This window comes from Crocodylus siamensis, chromosome 8, assembly GCF_052110815.1.
Source record: "Crocodylus siamensis isolate JL-2025a chromosome 8, ASM5211081v1, whole genome shotgun sequence".
NCBI lineage: Eukaryota > Metazoa > Chordata > Crocodylia > Crocodylidae > Crocodylus > Crocodylus siamensis.
The window spans coordinates 65,833,712-65,861,415 of NC_143402.1; the positions used below are offsets into that span (position 1 = coordinate 65,833,712).

Genomic DNA, 27,704 nt, shown 5'->3' on the forward strand with positions numbered 1-27,704 from the left:
GGGGGGCGGCGCCAGGCTCCTCCTCGGCCGCGCCCCGCCGGGGCTCCGCGCCGCACGTGGCGGGCGGGGGAGGGGGGCCCCGGCGGAGCGGGAGCCGGAGCGGGAGCGGGAGCCGGAGCCGTGTGTCCGCGCCCCGCGCTCGCCCGATGGGGGCCCCGCGCTGGAGGCGCCGCTGCCTCCTGCTGCTGCCGGCGCTCGCCTTCTCCGCCGTCCTCTACGGGCGCTGCCGCCCCGCCGGCGGGGGCAGGTAAGGGCCGGGGGTCCCGGTGCCGGCGCGGTGGTCGCCAGGGAGGGCCGTGGCCCTGGGCTGGGGCGCAGCGCCTGCCGTCCCTCTGCCCGCTGCAGCCTCAGGTGCAGGCGACCGCTCCCCCCGTGCCACTTGGCAGGGAGTCGGCGACTGGCGCCGGCGCTGGCATCTTGTGCTACGTGCGAGTGCAGCCCTGGGAATCAGTCGGGGACCTGCTGGGAAGTCGCTAGAGACCTACACCAGATCCATGCCAGAGCGGTGGGGCCAGCCCGCGGGGTAAGCCCGTGCCCTCTTCAAGTGCCACGCTGATCCCCTTCTCCTGCCTGATCTGCTGCTTTGCTCTGTGCTCTCCAACCCATCTGCTGCTCCTCTTTGTGCTCCCTCTGCCGCTGTGTTGCCTGGTCTTCCTCCCACCTGTTGCCTGCCACGCTCGGAGGCTGCCCGTGCCACTGGTGGCACGCGTGCCGCAGGTCGGCCAGCCCCGCTCTAGAGCAGTGGCTCTCAACCAGGCTGCTGCGAGATCCTGGTAAGGGTGCCGTGGGGCGCTGTGCCGGTTTACAACTGTTAGGCGTGCAAACCCCTACTTCCAATTCACGAGATCAACCCAGAGATTTCAAATACGAACCCGGAGTGTAGAAAACATCCTGACCTGGTGAGGTCTGTCTGAGTTGTGTCTCACAGAAGAATTGCTCTGTTACTTTCCTATAGTTAAAAAATGAGTGGAAGCTAAGGCATTTTCACAGGAATGCCTTGAGTCTAACAGGAGGTGCCTGAGTCTCACACGGTGGTGAACCAGTGGTCTAGAGAAGCTGACTTCTCCCTGGCTTAATAGGCATCTTTAGTCCTTTGATTCCTTTCTCCTTTTCAAAGTGGCACTGAATGGCAGCCTCTTCCCCTCCCTGTGGCCCTGCTTAAAGGTCAAGTTCCTACCACAGAGCAGGGGCGCAGACAGCTCCTGCACCATGTCCCCGACCTCAGCCGCAATGTTTAGTAAACAGGGAAGAAGGATTGTAATGCCTGACTCCCACACAGAGCTTCTCAGCCAGCAGATGCTTGGGACCCTTTTACAGGTGGAGAAGCCAAGGCACAAAGAGGTGGAAGAATTTGCCTAAGATCATGCTGCAGGTCCAGTGTCAGAGCTGGGAATAGAAATCACGTCTCCTGATGCCCAGCCCAGTGCTTGCTAGAGACCCTCAACCCTGAAATCCTCTACTTAAGCTGTTATCTCTAAAAGTCTCAGCCCTAATTTATAAACCCTATATCTGATCTGGTGACCTTGAAGCCACATGGAGATCTGGAAGGCTGTGATGGGCATGCTTGGTGCGTGGAACAAAGCCCCACATAGAGAGCTCGAGCTCAGTCTGCTGCTACTACAATGCACGCAACGTTGGGAGATTAGCAGCTGCCATGATTCACCTTATAGGTGGCTGAAATACAACGGGGGTTTCTGTATATCTAGCTTGTACCTTGTGAGGGGCCGTCTGAGGAAAGGGACTGTATAAATGTAGGCTGTTCCTGCGTGCATGCCAACTTCTGTGTGCTGGGGCGACTCTCTGGTGCTTGGCATTTTATAGCTGGCGAAGTGTCTCCCCACTGCCACAGGAAGCATAACTTGTGCGGATACACGAATGTGGCAGCTGCTGCCATCGCTGGAGAGGGGCACTGAACCAGAGACCGTCAGAGCTAAAGATGCCAGAGTTGCTACTACCCCTGCTAAAGAGCCGCTGTTCTGCGGCTGCTGGTGGTACCAGCTTCTGTCCTCTGTGGTTTGGCACAGTCCGGCCTTGCACTCGCCAGTGGGTTACACTTGCAGCAAGTGCCAAGCAATGCAGAACTAGGTAAACTCAGTCCAAAGCCTTTCATGAAAGTCAAAGGTCCCACCCCTATTCTCCTTGCCAAAAGCCATGCTTAGAAACATCCCTCACTGGGAGGAATGGCTGGTTATTAATGCAAATATTATTAGCACTTGGCAAAAGATCCCTCCTGTCATCATAGCTCCTTCTGCTGCACAGCTCAGAGCCTTGCTTTGGATGCTAAGCCCTTGGTGGCATGGAGCCCCTCCTTGGTATTCATCTCGCTTGGGCTCTCTTCAGTGGGTTTCCTTGGCTCCTTGTTTGCTTTTGATGGGAGTTGTTCTACTGTGTACTCTCCTTTATCTACAGGAAGTGTGGTGAGGACAACACTTTCCCATTAGATTTGTAAATTCAGCAGCTCTTATAATAGCCCTGCCCACACTCACCTGCTCCTATAAATTAACTGCCTACTGTCCAGGGTGCCACACCTCTTTTTGAGCGAAGGGTTGCATTGATATGGGTTCATCATCTTCTGAGTGAGCCACCAGTCCAAGGTTGTGCGTGCTGCTGCTTTGGCACATCATGGCTGGTGATGTCAACATGCTTTCAACATGCTGTTGGCATCTTGTGATGCAGCTTTGGAGCTTGATGGTGACATGCAATGGGGCTCTGCACCTGATAAGAGAAGGGTTGTACGGGAAATCCAGGAGGCTGGTTGCAATACCTGGCAAGCTTTGCAATGCTGATTTGCATCTTACCCCCATGGTACCACTCTGTGATCATTCAGTCCAGCAGCAGTAGGTGGGAAACGAAGGGCTTGCAGCAGGCACCTGCCTGTGGCATATTAGCAAGACCACTGACCTGGAGAGATCTTGGAGGACTTCAGCGGCCGGACAGGCTTTGAACAGACTCTGATGCTTTAGGCTGGCATTCTCAACAGTCTAAAGTGCCCAAATCCTATGAGAAATGGGCAGCAGACACCTTTAAGTGGCTTTGCAAATCCCAACTCTGACTAGATCTTCTTACTGGAGGCATCATTTTAAGAAGAGAAGCCACCCACGCCGGCAGCAGGTACCCCTATGATAGATCTGGCAGGCAAGAAGTAACACTGAGTTGAGCAATGTGTGCCTGATTGAAAGCCCAGGGAAGTCAGTGGGAAAGATCCCATTAATTTCAGCTGCTCTTGGCTCACATTCTCTGGGAGTAGCCCACAGTCCTGTGAAGACATTGGTGCTTTTCATGAGAGGAATGGGTGGCATCAGGAACTGGCTGGACTGTGGGCATGCTGAGGGAGCTGTTCTGCTCCAGCAAGAGTTAAGGGACTAAGGTTCAGGATTTGGGAACAGCCCTCACGTTCTGGGGTAGTGGCAGAGAGGACAGGAGGTTTCCTTTCTCAGATGCCACCAAAGTGTCATAGCTCAGTTTTGGCTTTGTACACTGCAACCCATGCCTCTGACTAGTCCATCTTCCATGGGGGAAGTCTCTTACTGCTGATGGGATTCTGGTAATTAGTAGGTTGCCACACTTCGAGGGGGATGTGGACAGGCAACGCCCTATGAGGAGAGATTGAGGGCCCTGGATTTCTTCAGCCGCCGCAAGAGAAGGCTGAGAGGTGATCTTGTGGGCGCCTATAAATTCATCAAGCGACGGGCAACAAGGAATAGGAGTTGCTCTGTTTACCAGGGCACTCCTTGGAGTAACTAGGAACAATAGCCACAAAGTGACAGAAAGCAGATTTAGGTTAGAGATCAGGAAGAATTTATTTACAGTAAGGGTTGCCAGAATCTGGAATGGGTTTCCAAGGGTGGTGGTGCTCCCTGCTACCTTGGGGGTCTTTAAGAGGAGGCTAGACATGCACTTGGTTGGGGTCATCTGACCCCAGCGCTCTTTTCTGCCCAGGGCAGGGGGTCAGACTCGGTGATCTGCTAAGGTCCCTTCCAACCCAAACATCTATGAATCTATGAAAGGTTCAGGGAAAGCAGCATGCTTGGGGATCTTCACTCACGGCATGGCAGTTGTCCTTCACAGACCTGGGTTTTTGCAGTGGAGTGTCCAGCAGATCTGGGATCTGCCTGAGATTATTTTAGCAAGAAAGGTTCGAACAGATTGAAAACTACTTGATAATTCCTGTGAGGTGAGTTATCCCACACCAGTCTGGAAGGGATTAATGAGCTGCCATGATCCCAGTCAGCCCTGCTATATCTCTTCTTGGTGTCAGGCCTGAAAGGAGGTGCTAAAAAGAAGGGAGGAAGCAAAGCAGGCTGGCCTGAGGTGCCTGGTTGGAGTTGGGAGAAAACAGATGCCTCTGAGCTGCTGGATGTAGTACAGGGGTATAGGCTGTAGCTGTGTTGATCTAAGGACGTAGGCAGACAAGGCTCTTTGCTGAGGAGTCTTGATACCAGGAGCCTGTTGGGGAGTAGAAGGCAGCTGGTTCCAGGGAAGTGGGCTGAATTCACTGGCATTAATGGGTCTTTTGGCTTGTGGTGGTGATGGACTCTGGAAGGCATTGATCCCTCTCGGTGACTTGGCAGGAAGAATTGGCTGCTACTGTAATGGAAGTAGGCTGAAGACTGTGTGGGAGAAATGAAGATAGGTGTGCTGTGCTGAGCGGGGGTGTAGGACTGGGACCTCTGTCCCAATCCGCTGCTCCAGAGTGCCCTCTCCGAAGAACGCTCTGCTCCCTAAACACTGCTTAGCTTTCAACTGCTCCAAGGAAGCTGGAGCATAAAACATTGCATGTCGCTCAGGCAATTCATTCAGTTCCAGCAGGTCATGTTGTACTCAATGGGAAGTGCTGAGTTATACTGAAATCTGTTACTTAATTAGGAGCCTGAATTGGAAGCAAAGATCTTTTGGAAACTTGGCTACTGGTATAACGTCCTCAGCTTCCTTATGCAAGGGACCCAGCTGGGCACAGCACAGCAACTTTGTTAGGTCAAAATCACAGTGATTCATAGCATGTGTGTTATAACTCTCTTCCAAAGAATACAACATCTTGGGAGAAGGATTGAGAAGTATGCACGGGAGCTCATGCTTTGCACCTGTGGTAGAATAGACTTCCTAGGTAACAAACAAACTGGTAACAAATGCTTCTCCTGCAGACATGAATGCCTGTAGATCAAAACTGTGCTGTCATTTTAAAAAGGGGCCTTTGCAGGATATGCTCTCCTTGATCTTGTGCCCATTGCTCCAGCTTTGTCAGTGGGGGTGCCTCATGCTTAGCTGTGGTATCCCAAGGGTCAGCTCTGGGGTGCCAGGTGAAGGTTGCTCTCTGAAACTGTGAGCTGGAGTAGGGGGGCAAAGCTCTCTTCAAGGATGGGGAGCACGGCAGGCCAGCATCATAGAATCATAAAATCAATGAGTCGGAAGGGACCTAGAGAAATCATCTAGTCCGGGGGGTACTTTTGTGCTGAGCCACCCACCTTACTGTGACCGACCACCTACCAAGCTCCAGGTGTCTCCCCTGGGGCACCTACGACTGGCCGACCCCTTTCCTGGAGCACACCCACAAGCCTGGGGTAACCACTGCCACCACCCGGGGTCTGGTCATTGCCCCGGCCCTATGCCCCCGGGGGTACACAGGCCTTGTAGACCTTTAAGGTCCTTGACCCCCTGCAAGATCTTGAAGCACAGAAAGTAGCCTCCGTTAGCTGAACCAAGGGAATGCAAAGGCGTGCCCATTCCCTCTCACACGTGTACCACAAAGCTTGTTATAGTGGATAGCTTTACTGGGTAAAGAGCATAGGCTTGGGGAGGGGTACGAGTCAGAGAAGTAGCAAAAGAATACCCAGAGCAAACAGAACTGGCCTGATATCCATTTGAAATACTTCTAAATTACTATAAGATACCTTTCTAGTTCAGTTTCTGGTAATTTACTCACTTCAGCATCCTGGAAGTGGGTGAGGATGGCAGAGGTTCAGTCTTCTGTGTAAAAGTCCCAAGGGCTCTCCCCTTCTCCCTGGAGAGCCTCACTCCTAAATAGCCACCTCTGACTTCACCTGCTAGCTCCAGTCCCAGCCAGGTTTTGGTTTTATGGCGACCAACCAATTTGAAAAGCGTCACACCTTGACCTAGACTCAAGGCCCAGTCCCCAGGTCCTGAGGTCAGAGCTCAAACCATAGGGAGGTCAAGCTCCCTCCCTGGTACCTGCAGTCAGTCACTAACCCGGGGCCACCAAGTTGACAGACACGTGAGAGACAAAAGGGAAACAAACCCCCCTGAAAGCTGGAAGAGGATTCTTCCACCGGGAGTTGTCACCCATGGGCAGGAACCCCAGCCTCCATGAAGTCTGAGGTGGAAATTAGGCTCCAGGCATCACAGTTGGTGCCTATCTCTGTTTAGTCTGAGCTAGGCACCATTCAGGGGCATTGGGATCTGAGCATCATGTCTTTGGCCCACTTCTGCCCCAATAGTTTTCTTTATTCTCCATCTTTCTTGGGCCAGGCTGGCTGTTGTGCAGCAAAAATAGGCACCTCCAGTGAGGGAATTGGGGTTGTAGGCAGGAGATCTTGTCCTCTCCAAAGCACCCTCCCTAGGCAGCCGGAGAAATGGCCTCAGTGGGAGCCCAGCTGTGCATGTGGGTGAGAGGCTTCTGTGACTGGTGTGGGGCCAGCTCCCCCAGCTTCACTTAATACTTTACTTTGTGAAACAAAAATGCCTTGTTCTGCTTAATAGATGACTAACAAACCTTTGCAGGTACCACAGATTGCATTGTAGGAGCCCAGGGAATGGAGCCAGACCTACCCCCAGTGTTGTGTTTGACATTATCATGCCTGAGCCATATCTGAGGCAATATTTTGAAACTACAGAGGTCAGACCCAAGGATGTTTATTAACTGAGCGGCATCATTTAACTCAGCTCCTGTGTTGTTAGCCTGTTGACTGCTTAATGGCACATAGGTTCAGAGAGCCCATTTTCATTTTCAGAGCATCTTATGACCCTGAACGGATGCATCCCACCTTAGTGAGGGAGGCAAGGGATTGTGTTGGTGAGGACAGCTGAAGCCAAGGTTAGACTCTCAGACTCAAAATAACTCAGTTCTTGGTATTTGCTCAATTGCAGGGATTAGAAATAAATTGCACCTCCTACGTTAATAGGACCATGCAGGGACCTGTCTGGCTCTCACTGAAATATAGAGCGGCTTCCGAGACAATTCTGGCCCATAGTACACAGGCAGTGGTTCTGTGCAAGAAACCTGACTAGTGTGATCATCCCCATTGTATTGACGGGGGAAACTGAGGCATGGAGTGGTTACAACAGTTGGCCACGGCCAGAATTGATGATTTAAAAGGACCATGCAGAGCCCCCCATGCAGCATGGGACAGTGGGGATGGCCCCCCTGCCCAGTAGCACCGCTGAGTCGGGGCTTTTTTTTTTAAACAAGTGCCAGGAGCTGGGGCAGCCAGAGCAGCCGTTTCCAGGCTGGGGGGGATGGGCCTGGCTGTTTCGGAGATTCAGCAGCAGCCAAATCTCCAAATCAGATCTGACCAAATTGATTCGGGACAGCGATTCGAATCACAAAATCAAATTGTTGTCCCCCAAATCGGCCAAATCCGAAGTGAATACTAGCCGCTTTGCACAGGTGTAGTATTTAGGTGTCCGAGTCCCAATAAGGATCTGGGCTGATTCACTGAAGGCATAATTGACATGTGGCCTAAGCATAAAAGCATAGTTATTGCATAAATCACATTTATTTCTGTGAGCACCACAAAGGGTAATAGTCTGGGCATGATTTTTTGTACCCAAAGCGCTGGGGAGAAACGCCTTTTCTTAGCCAATGCAGCCAGTAGCTGCAAAGAGATGGGGGTGTGGTGGCAGTTGGAAAGCTCAACTTCAGCCCTATAAGTAGCTATCCCAATTCATTTTTTCCCCACCATTTTCTAATGGTTCAAATTCACACCAGCTGTTTTTAGTATCTAGCGAACTAAGCCACCGGGAGGAAAAGAGGGTTTGTGACAAGTTTCTGAGTTAGGCCTCAAGAGACTGGGCTCAAGTCTTGCCTTTTGTCAAGAGGAGTCACCCCCCATCTCTCACCTCCCAGGACCATGCCTGTCCAGCCAGGCTAGAAGAGGTGAAGCCTGAGAAAGCCCAAGGCTGTGCCTTGGTAATTCATTTTCCCTTGGAAAAGGGGTAGGGAGCGGAGACCTGAGTTTCAGTCCCTGCCCCAGTAAGCAAGTATTTTATCCAGTAATTTTTACTGTAAAATACACGGAGGCCTGAGGCCTCCCCTCTCTCCGGGAGAGGTCTCACTGCTAGCTAGAAAGTCAGGCTTGCTCTGGTGAGTGCTTTCTCTCCCCCAGTGAATTTTGAGTCCTGCCACGTGAAGCAGAGCTGCTGCAGGAGAGGAGTGAGCCCCTCGGGGTACGGAGAGCTAATAGCTTGGTGGCTCGGGCTCTCCCATGGCTCTGAGGGGCTTGAATCGTTTCAGTTCTGTGCCCGGGTGAAGGCTCTGGGCACTGGATAAAATGGTGGGTGCTGCTCCACCTCCTCTGGCCACTTTTTGAATCGAAGGACTGAGGTCTGCTCAGGTTTTGAAAGGAAGGGTTTAGGCACCTGCTTTCAGAAAGGAGTGCAGGGCTTTAGGCTCCGTCCTGCTGCCTAGAGCAAGGCACCTCCTGGCCCTGGCTGCACTCAGCGGCTGCTGCGGTTCCAGTGACAACTGGGTGCTGAGGTGGCCATGGCCCCTGGTGAAGAGGCTCCTCTGCTGCAGAAGTTTTTTCTGCCACCATAACTGTGCCTGTTCCCCTAAAGAGTGGAGGTGCTGACAGAGTAATGCCCGCACCTTGTACCTTAATATTTCCACATCCCTGCCTGACATAGCTCTGCTGGCTGGCACTGGCAGGGCTTTGCAACTCAGGCACGGCTGTGGTCCCGCAGAAGCGTGGCTTTTGGGACATACTCCTGGCCTCGGTATTTCTTCTTGTGTGGCACAGGTGGCTCCTGACTATTCTGGTTTCCTCCCTTAGGTGTCTAGCCCTCCCCATGCACTGAGTGGTGTTGCTGAAAGCTGTGGTCCCTGCTAGAGTGGCAGGTGCTCGAGCCCTCTTGTGGGCTAGTCCATGGGGAACTGAGGTGAAGCGAGCCTGCCTCGCAGTAGGGAGACTAAGGGGAGCACCTTGGGCACAAACCCCAGATGCCAACTTGGGTGGGGGGCACAAAAATAGCAGCTGTGCTGCTGACTGGGTAGAACCGCTGCCCCCTGGTTCACGCCTCTCTGGTTATGCCTCTGCTGTCTGTAAAGTGGATGTGATAGCCCTGCCCTCCATCACAAGGTGAGGTGGAGACCGAGGTGTTCAGGCCTGCTGTGATGGAGGCCACATGAGTGCCTCGCAGGTTTCTGTCACTGGGGCCAGTGCCCTTGTGTTGTCTGGACTTCAGAACCGCTCCTTAGCTGGAGTCTTCCCTCAATGTTGGTTTTATAGAGAAACGTGGAGGCTTCAGCTGCTGAGCCCTTGCTCGTGTGCTGTTTGGACGCTGCTAAGCTGCAGAAAGCTTGGTGTCCAATAATGTGTTGTGTCCTCCCTGGGGATCAGGATATCAGGCATCATAAGATCCTGCAACCAAACCAGCCTTTGGCAATGTGTTTAATTAAAATACAACTGAGACACCCCTTCCCTGCCTCCCATGATCTGATTCAGCACACATGGTATTTATTGCTGCTGCCCTGAAACTTTTAAACTCATTCGACTGTTGACCGGTGATTTGACTGGCTCGTAACATGAGAAAATACGGTAGCTGTGCTGCTTCCATAGACCCTGACCTCTTGACTTGGACTTCAGCCTGGGTTCACTTTGCAATAGATATGCTGTTGGGAACAGATTACAAGAGCATGATTTGGCTTCTGCTACAATTTACCAAGAACGAGGGGTGGGCATTCTCAGGTCAGATTTATTTAGATCCTCATGATAAAGCTTGAGGCACCTTGCAAAGGTTTCAGTCCAGGAGCTTCTGAGTGTTTTACAAGCCTGAGAAATGTCCGTATCTTACATGCTTCCAATAGTTATGTTAGTGGACCTGGTCACAACATGACCGTTGCTTTTGGTTGCATGACAGACCCGGGTATTATTGATCGTGCCAGGGGATTATATAATAAAGCCTCATGCTGTTACCTATATAAATCACAAGGGGAGTTAAGGCCTGAAGCTGTCCTTGAGCTCCCAAATCACCTGTCTGCCTTCTCACAGTGAATTTCTCTAGATAGTCTCAAGCAGTGAAATGCTTATCCCCTCTGTACACCAGCTGTTAGCAGGGCAGTGTCCTCCCCTTGCACCATGGACTCTGGTTCAGCGAGGCATTTCAGTTGGAGATTAACTCCAGGTCCGATTGGCTTCTAGCATGGTCTTAAGCAGTTAAAGCCGTTCCGCATGGGCCAAGTGTCACAACACAGCCTTTATCCAGGATTCCTCATTGTTGAATGTTTAGGCCAGTTTCCAACAGGTGTCCGGAGGGGTTTTTGGGCCCCTGTCTTGCCAGCAACAGGTGTCATTTTGACACCCCTGTCCAGGGGTGATGTCTTGAAGCCGATGAAATCCCTCACACTTGTGTGGTTGGCAGGTCACCTCCTGGACACCCGGTATCCCTAGCTAGTCAAGACAGCAGTGGCATAAATCTGGATGTCAGGCTTTCAGAGCCTGCCTCTGACCTGACGTTGGGGCATCGGAAAAGGCTAAGTAGAAGAGCCGAGGGGACATGAGCCTCCAGAAAAGGTGTGGCTTGGGGAAAGAGGTGCAACTTAATGGCAGGGCCCGGGATGGTTTTACTTCCCTCTTTTGCCTGAAAGAGGAAAACTCCCTATGGGGAACCTTCTTCCGTACCACACCGACAGCTTGGCCAGCAGCAAACAGAGCTCTTGGTGAGGTCTAGTGCAGGCAGACTAAAGCCCCATGATGTTATGAGTAATAACACTCCAACCCCTGGGCAATGAGAGACCCAGAGCTTACGGAGACCCCTGCCAGAGCTCCCCTCTGTGGGGCCTCCTCTTAATCTTCCCACCATTTGAGGCCCACCTGTAGTTTATCAATGACTTTGTTTTTGCCTTCTCTGCATAGTTTACCCAGGCTATTTGCACAGCCTCTTACATTCTCCACTCAGCAATCCAGCGACATACCAGAATCCTACGGCATGTGTAAATATGCATTTAGGGTGTTATAAAACGTATCAAGTATGCCGGGGAAAGAAATCTCGATGACAAGTGGCTACTGTGCACGTACAAGGGCTACCTTTCAAACCCAGACTTCCACCCTGCTTGGATTTCTCTGTTCTCTGCCCACCCAAAGCGGCCAACCGTTCTCCGCTGCTGCTGGAGGCACCAGCGCGAAGCAGGGACGCACTGGGGTGGGTGTTGTTCAGATCATGATTAGAGGCCATCGCTGCCATGAAGATTTAGACAAGGGGGGAGCGGATCGGGGTATGTCTACACGGCAGTCACAGGTGTCAGCATAATATGTAGGTGCAATCAGGATACTACTAACGTGGTACAATAGCCACAAGGGTGCGGCAGCACAGACCCCCATGTAGCCATCCCAGTAAAACCCATGGTGCCAGGCAAACTTGGGCAGCTCAAATAAAACCCATGTCGTTGTGGCTTTGCTGCCATTGGTACACGAGTGAGCTACATTAAAGTCACATACTGCACTCAGATCTCTTGAATTGTGTAGGCACAAGCCCAGAAAGAGACTTGTCCAAGGTCACACAGCAGGTTGGGATTATAGCCTACCTTTCTTCACTTCCGGGCTGGCTGCACCCAACTAGTGGCAAAAATCTTCCAGCGGCCTGTCAGAACATGAGGCTGCGGAGCAGAGGGGTGAGGGAGCAGCTGATTGAGAGGAAGGAGAAGAGAATAAGCTGCACTGCCAAGTGAAACAAGGAGCACCCAGATTCAGCCTGGAGGGAGGGAGTGGCAGAGAGAGAGATGCAAACCCATGTACTCTTCAGTTGATGTGGTGGGGGTGGAGGTGGAAGTGGAGGTACAGGGGATGCTGATCTGCCTAGGAGTCTACTGGCAATGCTGGTGAGACCCGGGACTGCTGCTGAGTAACCTGCCCTCACCTCCTCCCCTGCTAGGGTTTGGGCTGAAACGAGTCTTTGTACCTACTTTGATCTGTGAGACCTTCTCCCAGGATGAGCTAGAACTCAGATAGCAGAGGAGAAAGGGAGCTTAGTGTGTGCTGGATACATTAGGAAAGCAAGCAGGGTTTCCTTCCTGGTAGAGGCCATTGGGACAGTGGCATCCTTTGTGACACGTAGCAGCCTGAACACTACAGCTTGAGAGGGCCACATCAGCAGGGCATTGGGGAGGGGTGGCGGGTGGGTAGGAGGTATGTCCCTTTGCTGCTGGCAGATGCAGGTCTGCACTACCTGGGGAGCGTCCCTCCCAGGCCTTTCCTGAGGCAGGCGTAGTGCGCTGGTGAAGGGAGACACAAAACTCTAGAAGTCTTGGTTCAGAGATGATACCTTTTATTACACCAACTAAGAAATCACCAAAAAAAAAAATCTTTTCTCTGCAAAGTATCATCTCTGAACCAAGACTTCTGGAGTTTTGCATTTCTTTTTGTCTTGGACCAACACGGCTATGAAATACATCTGGTGAATGGAGCGTATCCTGGGGCAGCTACATGGAAACCCAGCCCCAAAGCAGCACCATCTTCTCTCTTCCAGAAAGCCGAGGGCAGGGGTCAGGCGGTGAGCTCCGTTCTCCACCTGTCCCCGAGCTCCTCTGCGAGTGTCTCGTAAACAGCGTGCTCCTTGTCTCGGCTACAAGCAAGTATTTTAATACGGGCACCTGATGGTACACCTCCCCCTCCCCCAGGCCACCCGCATCTCGAGCAGAGTCTGCCCTGGGAGCTGCCGTGAAGCGAACCCTCTGTTTGCTGATGAATGGAAGCCTTTTTCCTCTTCCCAGGGGGCTCACGGAGCATGTTGGAGGCAGAGCCTCTGTAAACGTATCTCTCCTGGCCCCGAAAGTGCAAGCATCCAGGTGGCCTCAGGAAGGCTCCTTCTCATCTGCCAGGCTGGGCTCTCTCCTGCTTCCCCTTCCTCCATAACACAAAGGAGCAGAGAGCCCAATACTGCCAGGTCTCCCTGACTGCATGGAAGGCTTTCAGGATTGGGCCTGTTTCTCCTTTCAGGGTCTTTTTTAATCAAAGCAGTTGCTTAGAGTAGTCTGAGCCTTGCCTGTGTTTGACACCAATACACTCTCGGGTGGAGGGTAACCCTGATCCACCAGCGTCTCAGCACCCACAGAAAGGTGGAAGCAGAGTCTCTAGGAAAGTCATGTCCCCCTTTGCGCCCCACATCGAAGGTCTGCGTTTCACTCCTGGGGGGCTGCTGAACATGAAGACAGCGCAGGATGCATGCAATGAATCTCTGGAGACTGCGGAGCAGCAACCTGTGTTCAGCCGGGGGAATTCAGGCTCACAGGAGGGCCACTGAGGCGCAGATTTCAGCTACATTTAAAATGAGCCTGCAAGGTTTTATGACCAGCACTAGCGTTTGTAGGTAAGCAAGCTGAGCCTTTGACACGGGCAGTTAACTAATAGGCTTCAAGGCCTTTCTCCATAGGCGTGTGACTCATTTTGCACATTGACAGTGGAGCAAACAAAATGACCCTGTTGCTCAGGAGCTGGGGGGACAAAAGGATGGAGTCACAGTTTGCCTTTGGGATTTTCCTTGCTGGGACATGGCAGCCTGCTGCCGTGTGGTCAACCGATGGGGTAACTCCTTATACTGGGGGGAATAGAAGGAAGTGAAGCAATGAAACACTAAAGCTACCCTCTCATCTTGGTGAGCTAGAAGGGATGCAGGAGTGTTTGGCCTCTGCTCGAGGCATGAGGGAGCTGGCTTGGGCAGGCAGACTCTGCTTCATTGCAGTGCTCCTCTCTCTGGAGCACAGGCCACGTGGGGAGACTGGGATCTGTGCTCGTTGTTGACTGTGGACATGGATGCAGTCCTGCTGCGTGTCCAGGGTGATGGTATTTTTACCCATGCAGCAGTGATGCAGGTGCCGTTTGTGCCTCTTTGTGCTGCTTGTTCCAAATCTTTGTGGAGAGGAACTGAAAAGAGGCTGGCTGTGCAGCGGATTCTTCTTAGTTTCATCCATTCACTATAGCAGTGATACTCAGCCAAGGTGTTGCAATACCCTCAGGTGCCATGAGATTCTTTTAAAGGTGTTGCACAGTATTAGCACTGGTAGGTGTGCAAACACCTACACATGATCCACAAGGTAAACCTAGATATTTTAAATAGGAATCCAGAGTGCTAAAAACGCTGAGCCCTGCTGTGGTCTTTCTGAGTTCTTTGCAACAGAGGAATTGCAGTATTTTTTTTCTGTGGTCAAAAAATGTGTGAAAGCTAGGAGCTGGGATTTTCCAAAAGGTGCCTGGAGTCTAAAAGGGTTGAGAAATAGTGCACTTTAAGAAGGAAAGGAGCGTGATGACTCCCATTCTTTCAGTATCCCTTAGGACAGTGTTTCTCAACCAGTTGGACGCGTCCCACTGGTGGGACGCAAAGGTCATGTAGGTGGGACTTTGGCTCCTTGCCCAATTGAAAAAATCAGTTGTTTGCACTTCAAATAGATGAATCAACAGATATCTCAAACAGTGTAGTTTTGTGGGGTTTTGTTTTTATCATGGTGGGACCAGGGTTTTTGAGAACCGCTGCCGTAGGAAGTTATAGTGTATGGGGGAAGGAAGCTAAAAGCGCTTCTGCCCACCCTAAATAACAGGCCAGAGTCAGCACAAGCAAAGAGGGGGCTGGGCTGTTTCTCAGTCCCCGCAAGGCTGCCCGGCCGCGTCAGAGTTAATGTTTAAGCAGGAACGTTCTTCGGCTGAATGATAAACCAGCCACAAATACGGCTGTCCAGATCCAGACCCCAGACTCTTCTCACACCCCTGGAAGTTGATTGTGCCTTCTTCTTCCTGCCTTTTCCTCATCCTACTTTCAGAATGTAGTACTGGCAAAGGGTGCCAGACTCCCCATGTCAGACATAGCATGGGTGAAGGCACAGCACCAGTCTGCCTAGTTTGCCGCTGCCCATAAAGACAGAGGCACCTTGATGTGCTGTCTGCACCTGTGGCTTTTCTCTTTAATACGGCTTTTGTGCTTACAAAGGGCACCTGGTAGCCCTGCCCGTATGTCCATATCTTGTATGCTTCCAATAGTTACGTTAGCGGACCTGGTCATAACATGACCGTTGCTTTTGTTTGCATGACTGGTAGCCAGGGCACGTGGCAGCCCTGCCAGCTGAGGTCTCTGTTGTACCCGTTGGCTTCCTGGGTGCCGCCCAACACATGCATGCCAGATGTGGGGACCCTAGAGACGGATGTACGGCCTCTATGGTTGATTCAGTCCTTGGCTTCTCTGCCAAGGGCATCTGTGCACCCTGTGGAAAGTTTCTGCAACGAGGACACAGACTCACTTCCTCTAATATAGTCCCCAGAGGCAAGAGATAAGTATTGGCTAAAGCATTCATATGGAACAGTGTTCTGTCAGAGAATAGTGATTCCACAATGGGGATTCACTGATTTCATCCAAGCTTTTGTAGGAAATTATTACAATGTTTTATAGTGACTTAATTTTGTCTCATTTTATTCAGTGGAATGTGTTGATGAGTTCAGAAAAAAAATATTTTGGAAATATTTATACCAAACATTCTGATAGTCGGACTGTTTGGGCCAAATTCAGAAGAAAGCCGGGTTTTGACACCTCAGAACTTCCTGGGAGATGGAAATACCAGGTGCTGACCAACTTAACTAATGACATTACCAACCTATGCTGGATTCAGAGACAATTTTGTCATTAGGAATCTGCAGAATAATCAGTCTTCCCACCTTTTCTGAAAAAAAAACCCAATCAAACCTGGCCTGGATTGCCCCACATTCCACTGGGGTCTCCTAGCCTGGTACAAAGGCTGGAAAGGTGCTAAGTGCTAAACAGTATAAAATAGTAAATGCCTTTGGGAACTCCTGGTGGCAAAGTGAAGAACTTCTGAGAAATAGCAGGACAGACTGATTCCACTTGTGTAATGTTGGAAGATCACTGTGGGTAAAACGGAGGTCCTAGCAACATGGTACTGAAGAAGGAAACCTGGTTTGATACTCACCAAAGCCACAGGGAGCTGATGCAAACTCTTTTCTCTTAAGCTTTCTACATGGCATCTCATATTTTGCAAGTCTGTTGTTCCTCCTGCTGGGTTGAGGGACATACACCCTGCCCAATCCAGGCACCAGTTGGATGTAATCAAGCTCCTCTTTGGCTTAATGAGTTTTTCATTTTATTGGGTTCCATGGATCCACTTGACACATTTCTTGTCTGTGCTGCTGGGGGTACCTCTAGACTGGTACGTTCCCCTTTGAGGTGGGCAGGACGCTCAGCTGACGGGGGGCGTGATGGATTTGTGGGACCTTGCCCATTGAGGTGCTCTCCGCTTGGTCTCTGTTCTAGCCTGCTGCAGCAGGAGCCCCTTCTCCTGGTACCCCCGGAGCTGTCTCGAGAAGCTGGGAGCCATGACCTGACTCGAGAAAGCATCATAAAGAGGTAAGAGGTGCAGGACGGGAGGAGGAATTTAGTTAAAATGTCTTGTTTTTTTTCCCCTGCTGATTATTCCAGGTGGGTGGGAGAGGGGAGTATCATGGACTTCTGTCTCCAGGGTTTTAAATAGGACCTGATTCTTACAGCATCATAACCCTCTGGGTTTTATTGTCTTCTACTGTGAGCTGAGAACTGGTGGGAAGTGATGGGCTGGCAACTGAGCACATGAAAACCCACTAGCAATCCTCAGACCAGATACATCTCAGGAGATCATGGCACAAGTGTCTCCTACATTGTCTTGTCCATGGACCTCACACCAGCTCTGTAACGGCCATCTATAGATCAAGAGGAAAGTTCAGTCCCTTCAAACAATTCATTTCTGGTGGTACTAAAATGACAACAGCATCTCAGTTCATGAGGGACACCAGGCAAGGGTCAGATGGTGAAAACTTTCAGTTACCGCCATCTCAGTCTGGATCTAAACTGGCTGTTTAGTGATTGATGCATTTCCTTTAACTTATTGTCTTGGCTTTTTACGTTCCCAGTGACTTAGACATCAGCACCCTATAGGGGCCCAGTGTCTCCCAGGCTTAGCACTGCCAAGACTGCATTTCCTTAGGGTGACAATCTTTGAACAGAGCCCACACAAGACCTGAGCATCACTTAACTCCCACAGCTTACAGTGTCAGGGAAATCTAGGTTGTGGGTGTATCTCTGAGGTATTTCTACTCAGCAAGGGGAGGTGTGAATATAGCTCAGATACACATTTGCAAGCTAGCTGTACATCTAGTTATCTCAGATACCAATAGCAGTGACAACACAGAAGCCCAGACCTCAATATGTGCAAAACGGCCAAGTCACCAAGGACCTAGACTGGGTTGTGCAGCCTGCTCCTACAGTTATCACTGTGGCTTCACCATTGCCGGTACCTTAGTTAGCTAGATTGGGTTTGCCTAAACAAGCTGCAGTCACACCTCAACTTCCAGCATAAATAGACAAGACCAAGAATGTGCTATAGTCCCCATTTAGACAAGAGGAACTGGGGCATATGGCAGTTAAGGGACTTGAACGTGGTAACACAAGAAATCAGTGGCAGGGATAGGAACCAGACTCAGAATTCCTAACTCCTAGGTGTGTCCCAGGACCTGCCTTCCTTCCTTCCCACTGCTGGATGTTGGGAGTGAAAATTGTCCCTCTTGACCTCAAGTCAGTGCCCTCCCTATCCCCACAATGGAGGTAACTAAATGTGGGTAGGAATGTGTAAAGCTAACTAATAGAAGCTGTATCTAAAAACTACAGTAGAGGCTGGCAGATTTCTCAGTGCATGCCAGAGAAATCCACATAGGCAGTGTCCCACCCAAGAAGGATATTTATTCCTTTTGTTCTTTTCCCCAGAGGGCAGCAGTCTAAATATTCTCCTGAGCTGGAAAAACCCAAACCTACCTGGGAACAGGTAATAAGCACATTCAAACTGCTTTTTCATTGTCTTTCTGAAGTTTTTCATTAGTTCAGGCTGCAGTGAAAAGGAGAGCTGAAATTTTCTCTAAAAACAATGTCTGCTGTTTGAAAGGTATTTGGACATCTGTACACACATGCACATATGTGCACGAGCTCACATACACACGTGACATTTCTTCTGTGCAAGCCTATGTTTGCAGGAAGGACGGGCAAGTCTGAAAGGAACACCCAAGATTTCAGCCACTTATCAACAAGATTTTAGCCACTTATTAACAGGTCTACTTCCCAGACCTCTTGAGCCTGCCAAACTGAGCCTGAAGATGCATGGGAGGAGGTGTTGAGGAACACAAGGTGAAGGTTAATGGCTAGTGCTGGTGCCAGGCTAGATGATCTCTTGGGCCCTTTGGCCTTAAGCTGTTCTGTCTAGCTGAGGTTGGCTGGTGTGGACAGAAGCTAAGCAATGGTAGAAGCCCACTGCTGTAATGAAGCTAGACACTGGTGTCCTACCAGAGCTTGATTTGGTGCCTGGTGAAGGCAAGTGGAGTCTGATTACAGGGAGAAATGGATAAGCTCAGGTCCTTTAAATGTATTTACATGCCTGACACCCATTGAGCTCAGTACCTTTTGAGGATATGGGCTAGGGTGCCTAGTCATGCAATCCTTGCTTAGCATCAGGTTCCCAGTTTGCACCCATTTACACTGGTTTGCTGCGCCATGTTGAACCTTGCTTGGTCACCAGGCAATGTAAGCTGTGTGTTTGCATCGCTTTCCAGTTGTCTCGCCTGTGTGGAGATGGGGTCTCCCAAGAGCTCCCTTCCCCGACTCTGCATTCCTGCTTTCCTCAGACATTCTCAATGTATTAATAGCTCTGGCTGAAACATCAAGCCTTAAACCCATCCAAGGAAAATACAAATGGGCCAGTGAAAAACTATAGGATGCTGTGGGAATTCCTGAGTCATTAATAACATTTTGGACACCCTTAGCAGAGAATTAAACTTATGGAGGAAACAATACTGCTCCTTTTTACAGAGTGTTTTTCACCCTTTGAGCAACTTATGAGCATTGATTAACTGATTCTCCAAAAAGCACTTGTGAGCTAGGGATCATCCTTGAATTTATAGGCAGAGGGAGGAAGTGACATGACTGAGGTCACACAGTAGGTCAGTGGCAGAGCCAGCAATGGACCGTGGGAATCTGGTGCTCAAACTAGGTTGTATGCAGTCTCTTTGGGGAATAGGCCATTTGATTTCTTTAGCATATAGCCCAGTGGAGTCTTAGACTGTGACAAGTCTTCCTAGAGTACTACGTTTTTAGTAGCAGTGAACATTGCTAACAAGTTATTTAAGTAGTTGCAGTTGCTGAAGAGAGAGATGGAGGCTTCTTTGTGTGGCTAGAATATATATCTCTGTGGTGCATTCCTCTGACTCTGTTCGGAGTCATTCAAGAGAAACACAGATCAATTTGAGTCTGAACCATGGTTCCTTTTCTTTCAGCCCAGCTCCTGCCTGCAGTCACTAACATCAAAAGTGAAGGCAGACTCCAAGTTTGGGAAGCTCTTTGACTTCCGTATCCCAGTGCTGATGTGGGACCGTCACCTAACCTCAGAGACATGGAACAAGCTGAAGGGGCGTGGTGTCCCTTATGGCTGGCAGGGCTTGTCCTACACAGGTAATGGAGCAGATGGCACAATCCCCTTTGTCATACGCCAGATGTCCCAGCCCCTTACCTGTTGCATGGGGATGACATACCCTTGTTACCTTGCTAGGCGGGCCTGGTCCCTAAACACCACTGGGATGTGAGTATTGTAAGTGCAGTGGATGGAAAGGAAGAAAGGAGGGGTGGCAGCCTGTAAGTATATCAGAGGTATTCATCAGGGCCTAGGGAGCATCTATTCACCAAGGCCCCTCGAGGGAGGACAAGAAATAATGGGCACAAGCTGATTGAAGATTGCTTCAGACTGGATATAAGAAAATCTTCTTTGCAAGCCGAGTGCCAAGGGTTTGGAACAGGATCCCCCAGAGGTGGTTCAGCCACCCACCCTGGCGATCTTCAAACAGCGTCTCGATGCCCATCTTACTGGGGTCATCTGATGCCAGCTGTCTTTCCTGCCAAAGTGCAGGGGGGCTGGACCCGATGATCTGCAAGGTCCCTTCCAGCCCCTAACATCTATGAAACTATGAAAGGTGACCTGGAGAAAGATTGTGAGGCCCGTTGCCAGTTCTCTGGGCCTGTTTATAAATCCCCATTTCCTGTTTATAAAGACAATCCCCAGCTCTTGTGGTTGACAAACCTCAGAACAGCTTGGTATCATCATCACCTATTATGCATAAGCAGAGTGAGGCCCAGTTTTGCCCCCGACAGTCCCATGGGTCAGGAGAGCTAAGGCTAACACCCAGCTTTCCCCAATCCCATCCCAAAGTATGCCCCTACAAGCTTCACTGCCTGTGCCTGAATGGAGGAAATAGGTTCAACTGCATTGCTTTATGTAACCTGACTCCACATCCTATCCCTAATTCCTGCCACCACCCAATGGCAGCCTGGTTGGCTGTGGATGAAACGGGCTGTGGATCCCGTACTTGCTTAGAGACCTTAGCAGGAGAGCATGGTGGGGGAGATGCTTGCCCAGGCTGCAGCCTTGGGAGGACTTCACCCTCCAGAGCCGCTGCCTGGCACTTTCCAGTACTCATGTTCTGAGCTGCATGGTTGTGAAGGGTGGGAGGTGGGGGCAGAAGCAGCTGGGGAGGTGAGCGGGTTGGGGAGGCAGGGGCTGCAAACACCATAGTCACACTGATATTTCCTAGCGATCTCATTTCCTCGCTGGACAGGGCTGGGCAAACCGCAGCCGAGGCCTAAACCTGATTTACAGCTAGGGCCGGGTCTCTGTTTGGAAAGGCTTGCGGGGGTGTTGAGAGAACAGAGAGACAGAGGATATGGCAGACCTGACTGGGCTCCGAGTCCCTACCATGTAAACAGAAGGGTCACTATCTGGTTGATAAAAGCCTTCCTCCCGGGGGAGACAGGAGGGAGAGCCGGGTGGGAGTGGCGGGGCTGGGAAACGCTGCTATCAGTGTCTTGTGACATTTTCCTGAATAAAAGCTCCTAGTGTCCGTGTGATTATTAACTTGGAGTGAAAGGATCTCAGACAACCCGCTCCATTGTTGCAGGCCATTGGCGGCAGGGGATTGTTTCCCTTCCCACCCTGTGCCCACTCCCCACGCCTCTCCAGCCGCGGCCAGCAGCTTGAATCTCTCAATTGTGAGGTGACGATGGAAGCGGCCGGGGGCAGAGGAAGAAACAAAACAGTGTGGGCAGAGCAAGCTGCAAGGAGCCATGGTTGGGAGGGAGAGGGCAGGCATTGCCTCAGAGCAGGGCTAGCAAGTGCCATAGGCCCCCACCCCATGGATGCCTCCCGCTGGGACTCCCACCACCGCCCTGCCACCTCTCCAGAACCAGCCACATGGGCTCCAGCAGGGCTGGGGTCGGGGAAGAGGCTTCTGTCCTGGATCACTTAAATATGGGGCGAATTTCTTTTTTTGGAAGATTTTAGAGGCAAGGGTTGCTCAGCATGGGCAGGAAAATGCTGCCCACGTACTGAGCTGGTGCAGGAGTCCGTTACAGGCCGTATACAGCTGCCTATTCAACACCTGCCCCTTCTTGCTTTGATCCCCAGCTATTGCCTCCACCCTCCGTCTCCTCAATGACTCTGCCAACAGATGGCTGACTGACAGAGCCAGCTTCCCTGGAGACTGCATCCGCTGCGCTGTGGTTGGGAATGGAGGGATTCTCAATGGATCCCGGCAAGGCAAGGAGATCGACGCACATGACTTCGTCTTTAGGTATGAGCAGCTCCGTGTCGCTGGGGCTCCTGGGAGCTGTAGCCTGGGAGAAGCCACCAGCTGGAGGGATGTTCACCTTTGGCACAGGTCTGTTTGTTCAGCTTTACCGATGAAGGGAAGCCACCGAAAGATCTGGTGGGTTAAAGCTGTTCTCAGTTAGGGGAGTTCCAGGTTCACATAACTTGCATTCTTGCTGCCCCAGCAGAGCAGTGGGTATTCTGCTTAATGCGCATCGTTTCCCTCTGTGCTCCAGCAGTGGGGGTGAGATCATTAAACATTAACAGTGACACTTCCCTGCAAATCTGAGGCAATATCCTCCTTGCCCTTCATTGCACAGTCCCCTTTTCAGGTGATCTTGGCCTATCACAGATTATTCCCTGGCAGGAGATATTCTAGGCCCTTTAAATCAACACAGCTTCATCCTGCATGGAGTCGTCTGCCACAAGGGCTCTTTGCTGAGAGGAGCGCCGTTAGGTGCAATGTGGAGAAACAAGGACCTGTTGTTCATGTTGTAATATCAGGTTTGCACCTTGGCCGAGGTGAAGGTGCCTGTGCAGTGCCCTGTATAACAGCGAGGGATGGGGAAATGAAAGCCAAAGATGCTAAAGCAAATCCCTACTGCCGTAGAAGTAGCTACAGGGTTTCTGTTGCTCGGGTAGAGCCGGTGAGACCTCCATGGTGAAGTTTTGCCGAGCAACACCTTTCTCCTCTCACGCAGTCCACGGCTGGGACTTGAGCTGGGCCTCTGAGGTTATATCTGGACTGCTTTCATAGTGTTCCTGAAGGCACTGCCCAGGTGCCTGCCCCTGAGCACCCACTCCTGCTCCTTTCCGCCCCGTTCTGGGTTTTGTGTGTATCTAGTGGGAGAGGGAATATGGGGCCTGCTTCTCCGCGGTACTCTCAGGAGCATTGCAGAGACATGATAGGGGTAATGGAGGTATCGGTCCTCTGTGGGCCCACAGTCGTGAAGCGAGGTGGCTTGTTGGAGGTAGGTGGAGAGGCAAAAAGTTACACCTTTACAACCACACAACTGACACACACACACGACCCCAGAGGGAAGCAGCATTGGTGGCAGAGGCAATGTGTTGAGTGCCCTGTGGTGAGAGGGCAGCCCTTTATCAGACCCCTCATCTTTGCCCTGGTCCTTCCACAGGCTCAATGGAGCTGTGACCAAAGGCTTTGAGGAAGATGTTGGGACCAAGACCTCCTTCTATGGCTTCACAGTGAACACCATGAAGAACTCTCTCATTGCTTACAGAGAGTACGGCTTCACCCAGGTACCCCAGTCCAAGGTGAGACATCCCGGCTGGGGCTTGCTCTGAAAACCTTGGGTTGGATCTGGAGACTCATCTGGGTTGAGGGATGGAGCGTTACCTCTCTGGGCTGGCTGGCTGTCAATGCGTGCAGCCTGGGAACCAGTGCTTTGACAACAGCCACCTACCTCTGCCTGGGAAGAGGCCCTGGCTCCTTTCTGGATCACCAGAAACTTTCCCTCTATTTGGAAATCACTGTTTGTTGCTCAGTGTCTACATCTCCCGCTCTTCCTGCCAAAGCACATGCGTTTATCTACTCACCCTACATGTGCGGGTGGATGAACGAGGTTCCTTCTTCTAGGCAGGGTTGAGGGTGTGACGGGGCCGGGCTCTTCAGCTTCTAAAGCATCACGTGTCCTGTCCCCTCTCCACTGCAGGAACTACGTTACATTTTCATCCCCTCGGACATGCGCGATTACACCATGCTGAGGGCGGCCATCCTAGGCAGCCCGGTCCAAGACGGTTCAGACAAGGGTGATGAGTAAGTAACCCTACCAGTCTGTCCCAGACCCACCCTAGCCCAACCAGGCATAGAGCTCTCTTGGCAACTTACACCCTCTCTGCCCAGGGTGGGTATTTCTGCAAAGGTCCTTGGTGCTTACATGGGCCTTGTTGCTGTGGTATCAGCCTGCCTCAGCCCTTAAGATATTCCTCCTTACAGGCCCTGGGGGGTAGGGGAATGCTATTGTCCTTACAGACTGGGGTATCGTGAAGCTAAGTGACTTGCCTGAGGCTGCACAAGAAGCCTGGGGCAGAGGAAGGACATGGGTCTCTCACATCCCCGGCTGGTGCCTTCTCCTCTAAATCAACCTTCCTTTCTCTGAGCTTCAGCAGCCTGATTTTTCATGGTGCTTCCAGCCCCCAGTGGGACCGACTCAGTAAGCAGCCTTGGAAACTCTGTAATAACCCACTCTACAGCACTGCAGTACTTAAAGTCTCCACACATGGAAATTAATCTCTTTGCTTTGGTGGCCCACTTTCACTGGCAACCCTTGTTCCTTTGCTAATACAAGGGAAGGATCAAAGTGAGGCAGGAACTGGACAGCAGGGCCCAACTTTAACAGCCTGTTTTAAAAGCCTGTTAATGCCTGGCTGAGTTGCTGCCCGAGAGGCCATATGTTAAACCCCAGCACCCAGGGATCAGTGTATTTTCCTTCAGCATTTGATATTTTCTCATGGCCTGACCTCTCTGCCCTTGACAAATGGCACTGCTGTTTAAACAACTAGCTGTCTAAACAACTAGCCTCTTTTTTAGGTTATAGCATAAATACCAAGTTGTCCAAATAGCAGCATGATGTGAAATGATATTTTTTGATCTCCCTGCCTCAGACCATCAAAATATTTTGGACCAGAAGCATCTGCAAAGAAGTTCAAGCTGCTGCACCCAGATTTCATGCATTATCTAACAGCAAGGTAAGGAAAACAAGGTGTCTTTGGGCAAAACACTCCCGCAATACCACAGCTCCTGTTCAGTGCCGAGCTCCCCCAGGTCTATTCCCAGCAGCCTGCCCCTGAATTATTAAGCACCGTCAGACTCAGTCAGTCTTTCTGCTCTTGGCCTGCAGTCTCTTCCTCACCCTGCAGTCTTCCTCCATTGCTGCAACCCACTCCAGTGACACTGAATGTGCTTCTGCTCACACACAGGAGTCAGTTCTGTCCCATTCATAGCTGTGCAGCTCACTGTGATCCCTTTGGGAATTACCCCAAACTGTTTCTGTCCATTGCAGTTCAACCCAGTTTGGTTCCTTGCAGTCTGATGTGTCTTCCTTCAGCATTTCCTTCATTATGTTTGCTGTGGTTGAAGCCTCCGTTCCTCCTGAGCTCGTTTGCTATAATCCTGTCTCTTTGCTCACAGGTTTTTGAGGTCGGATATAATCAATACACAATACGGTTACCTCTACATGCCCAGTACTGGTGCCCTCATGTTGCTGACAGCCCTTCATACCTGTGACCAGGTAAGAGGCTGGGGCGGGGGGGGAGGACCTTTCTTCAGTGCTCCATACTCTGTGTGCACATCTACAGTGTTGTGATTACAGATCATGTAGCCATATACAGGTTGACTTTATACCACCTAGCTTGGGTACCAGTACCAGTGTGGTTAAGTTTGTGTGGATCAGGCATGGATTTACCCGCCCCAGTATTTACTTCTGCAGGGGGGGTGGCAGTCAGCACTGAGCTGTCCCAGCTGGCTTGGGTAGGTGGATCTATACAAGTCGCATCTTGGCTGCAGCACAGATTAATACCATTAGCATAAATTTAAGCTGAAGGCATGATCCTGGCAGTGGAGAGTGGAGTTACAGCCACACTGTGGCTTGGCTCTTTGCACATCTCTGCTACGTCCTAACTTGTTTTGGAGAAGGCTCAGGTGATCCCAGCCCTGATGTTCCATCCTCACTGCTGGCATTTGGCTGTAGCTCCAATGGGCTGCTGTGTCACACTAACCAAGAGGGGTGGGGTAGGCCTGGCAATGCATTATGCCCCATGTTCCTGGTCCACTTGGCATTGCTGGAATGGGTAGCCCCTTATTCCAAACACTGGAGTAGAGACTGCCACAGGTTGGACCCCTCTTCCTTTCCCATCTCATTTGCACCACCTTTCACGCTTCCTCCAGGTCAGTGCCTATGGATTTATCACCGACAATTATGAGAATTTTTCAGACCACTACTACGAGCTGGAGAAGAAGCCTCTGGTGTTTTATGCCAACCACGACATGCTGCTGGAGGCCGAGCTCTGGAAGAGCCTGCATCGGGTGGGCATCATGAAGCTGTACCAGCGATGAGGCAGGCTGGTAGCTTATAGGGACAACTTCCCTGCATTCTCTGGATGGAAAGAAAGCATCCTTCTCCTCTTTCCCATGGGGTCCCTTCTCCCCTTCTGAGGCTGTCAAGAACTTACAGGGAAATGGGGCCTACTCACTCATCGCCAACCCTACAAACTGAAGTAGACGAATTGCCTCGACTCATTCTTCAGGTCCAGGGTCTGGGCTGGAGGGCTTTACTTGGAGGCTTCCGAAGTAGCAAAGCAACTGTGGCCGACTCTGCTTAGGCCTTTTTGGCATTTGGCTGGAGACAGCAGAACCTGGAGCTGCCTTTGTCACAGTGGAAAGCTATGCCATTTCTCCCAACGCACCCAGGATGAAGTGGGCAAGAGCTGCCAACAGCTGTCAGTGTGCATCTTCTACTCAACTCCCAAATGACTGTGATGGCACCAAGGGGGGATGCTGGAGGGTCCCATTACTCCCCTTCCCGTTATACACTGTCTTCCCTCAGCACACAGCTTCCAGCTGGAAGATGTGCTGCCCACCATTGCCTCCTGCCCATGAACACCAGCTTCCTTCAGGACTCAAGAGCTCTACTTCCTTCTGCTTTTAAACTCTTCCCTCCACCCTTAGTGTAATGCATCACGACAACACTCTGCACAGCTGAAGAGAGCCAGGTGGAACTTGTGGACATCAAGGTAGACAGCCAAAGAGCATTACTGCTGGGCACGGGGACTACAGTCATCTATAACCCCTCATCACACACTCATGCTCCACTTCCTCAGTGGAACTCCATTCTTCCACCTCACTCACCAGCACAGCACAAGGTCTGACCGCTTCAGCCCTTGTTTAGCTTGTCACTCCATGTTGTAGTCAAAGGTGATGGAGTTTTTACAGGTAAATTGCAGCAACCCTGCCCTCCGCTAGCTGGAACCTCAGAGGCAGATTGGGGTGGGTGGACTTGTGTAAGGTGGGTGAGAGAATCACAAGGCAGCAAGTGCCTTATTTGCATTTCAAATCAATGGTGCCTCTGGGTAGAGTAAGGAAGAACCTACTTCTTTTAGAGATAGGAGGGGACCTGCCACTCCATTGTGTAAGACTAAACCACCATCACATTTCATTTGAAAACAATTAGGCCACAGAAGGATAGTGGGAGGGGGTGGGATCTTTAACCCTTAAAGCCAAGTTGTCAGATAATTAAGTGTAAATAGGACACATCAGATCTGCTACAGGTAAGTTATGTGCTACAGGAATGCTGCAAGGGCTAGGGATAGATGGATGGGTGCGAAAGGACAATGGGGAGAGATGAAGTGTAATTTGAAACATTTTCCCACTTTGTATAATTGCATAAATGTTGAATGATCTTTTTCCTTTTATGTTCTCTTTTGTTGTTTTAGCCAAGGGGTTGGGGCAAAACATGACAGGTAGAGAGGCTGCTATGGAAAGCAAAGCAACAATGCAGTGTGTGACTGGTGTTATTAGAGGGCAGGTTGGCAGGAGGGGGTTGTCTTGCAGTGACTACCAAAGTAGAAAGGATGAAAGACTGTGAAACCTGTGAAAGCTGATGCAACCAATGCTAATTCAGAGCCAAGTGGTTCAGTGCCAGATTGTTTCGACCCAGCAACTAGAATTTAGGATTTTTTTTTTTATTATTATTTTTTTTTATAGTTTAGTCATTGTTTGCTGTAAGTCACTATGGTAGAATAGCACTCAGCTCTCCAGTTACGGTTGGGAGACATAGCATAGTGGATAAGCACAGGACTGGGGTACAAA

The 27,704-nt window shown here is 50.9% G+C and overlaps 1 protein-coding gene across 1 annotated transcript; it reads left to right on the forward strand.

Annotated features, from left to right (window-relative positions):
* ST6GALNAC2 (ST6 N-acetylgalactosaminide alpha-2,6-sialyltransferase 2) lies at positions 1-27,299 on the forward strand. The gene is made up of 10 exons (XM_090059968.1): positions 1-247; positions 16,480-16,572; positions 17,962-18,019; positions 19,518-19,692; positions 21,695-21,860; positions 23,014-23,152; positions 23,551-23,654; positions 24,503-24,586; positions 25,029-25,128; positions 25,785-27,299. Exons 1-10 carry the CDS (start codon positions 147-149, stop codon positions 25,950-25,952), a joined length of 1,188 nt encoding a protein of 395 aa, XP_089916094.1. The 5' UTR covers positions 1-146; the 3' UTR covers positions 25,953-27,299.
* Positions 27,300-27,704: the final 405 nt, after the last annotated feature.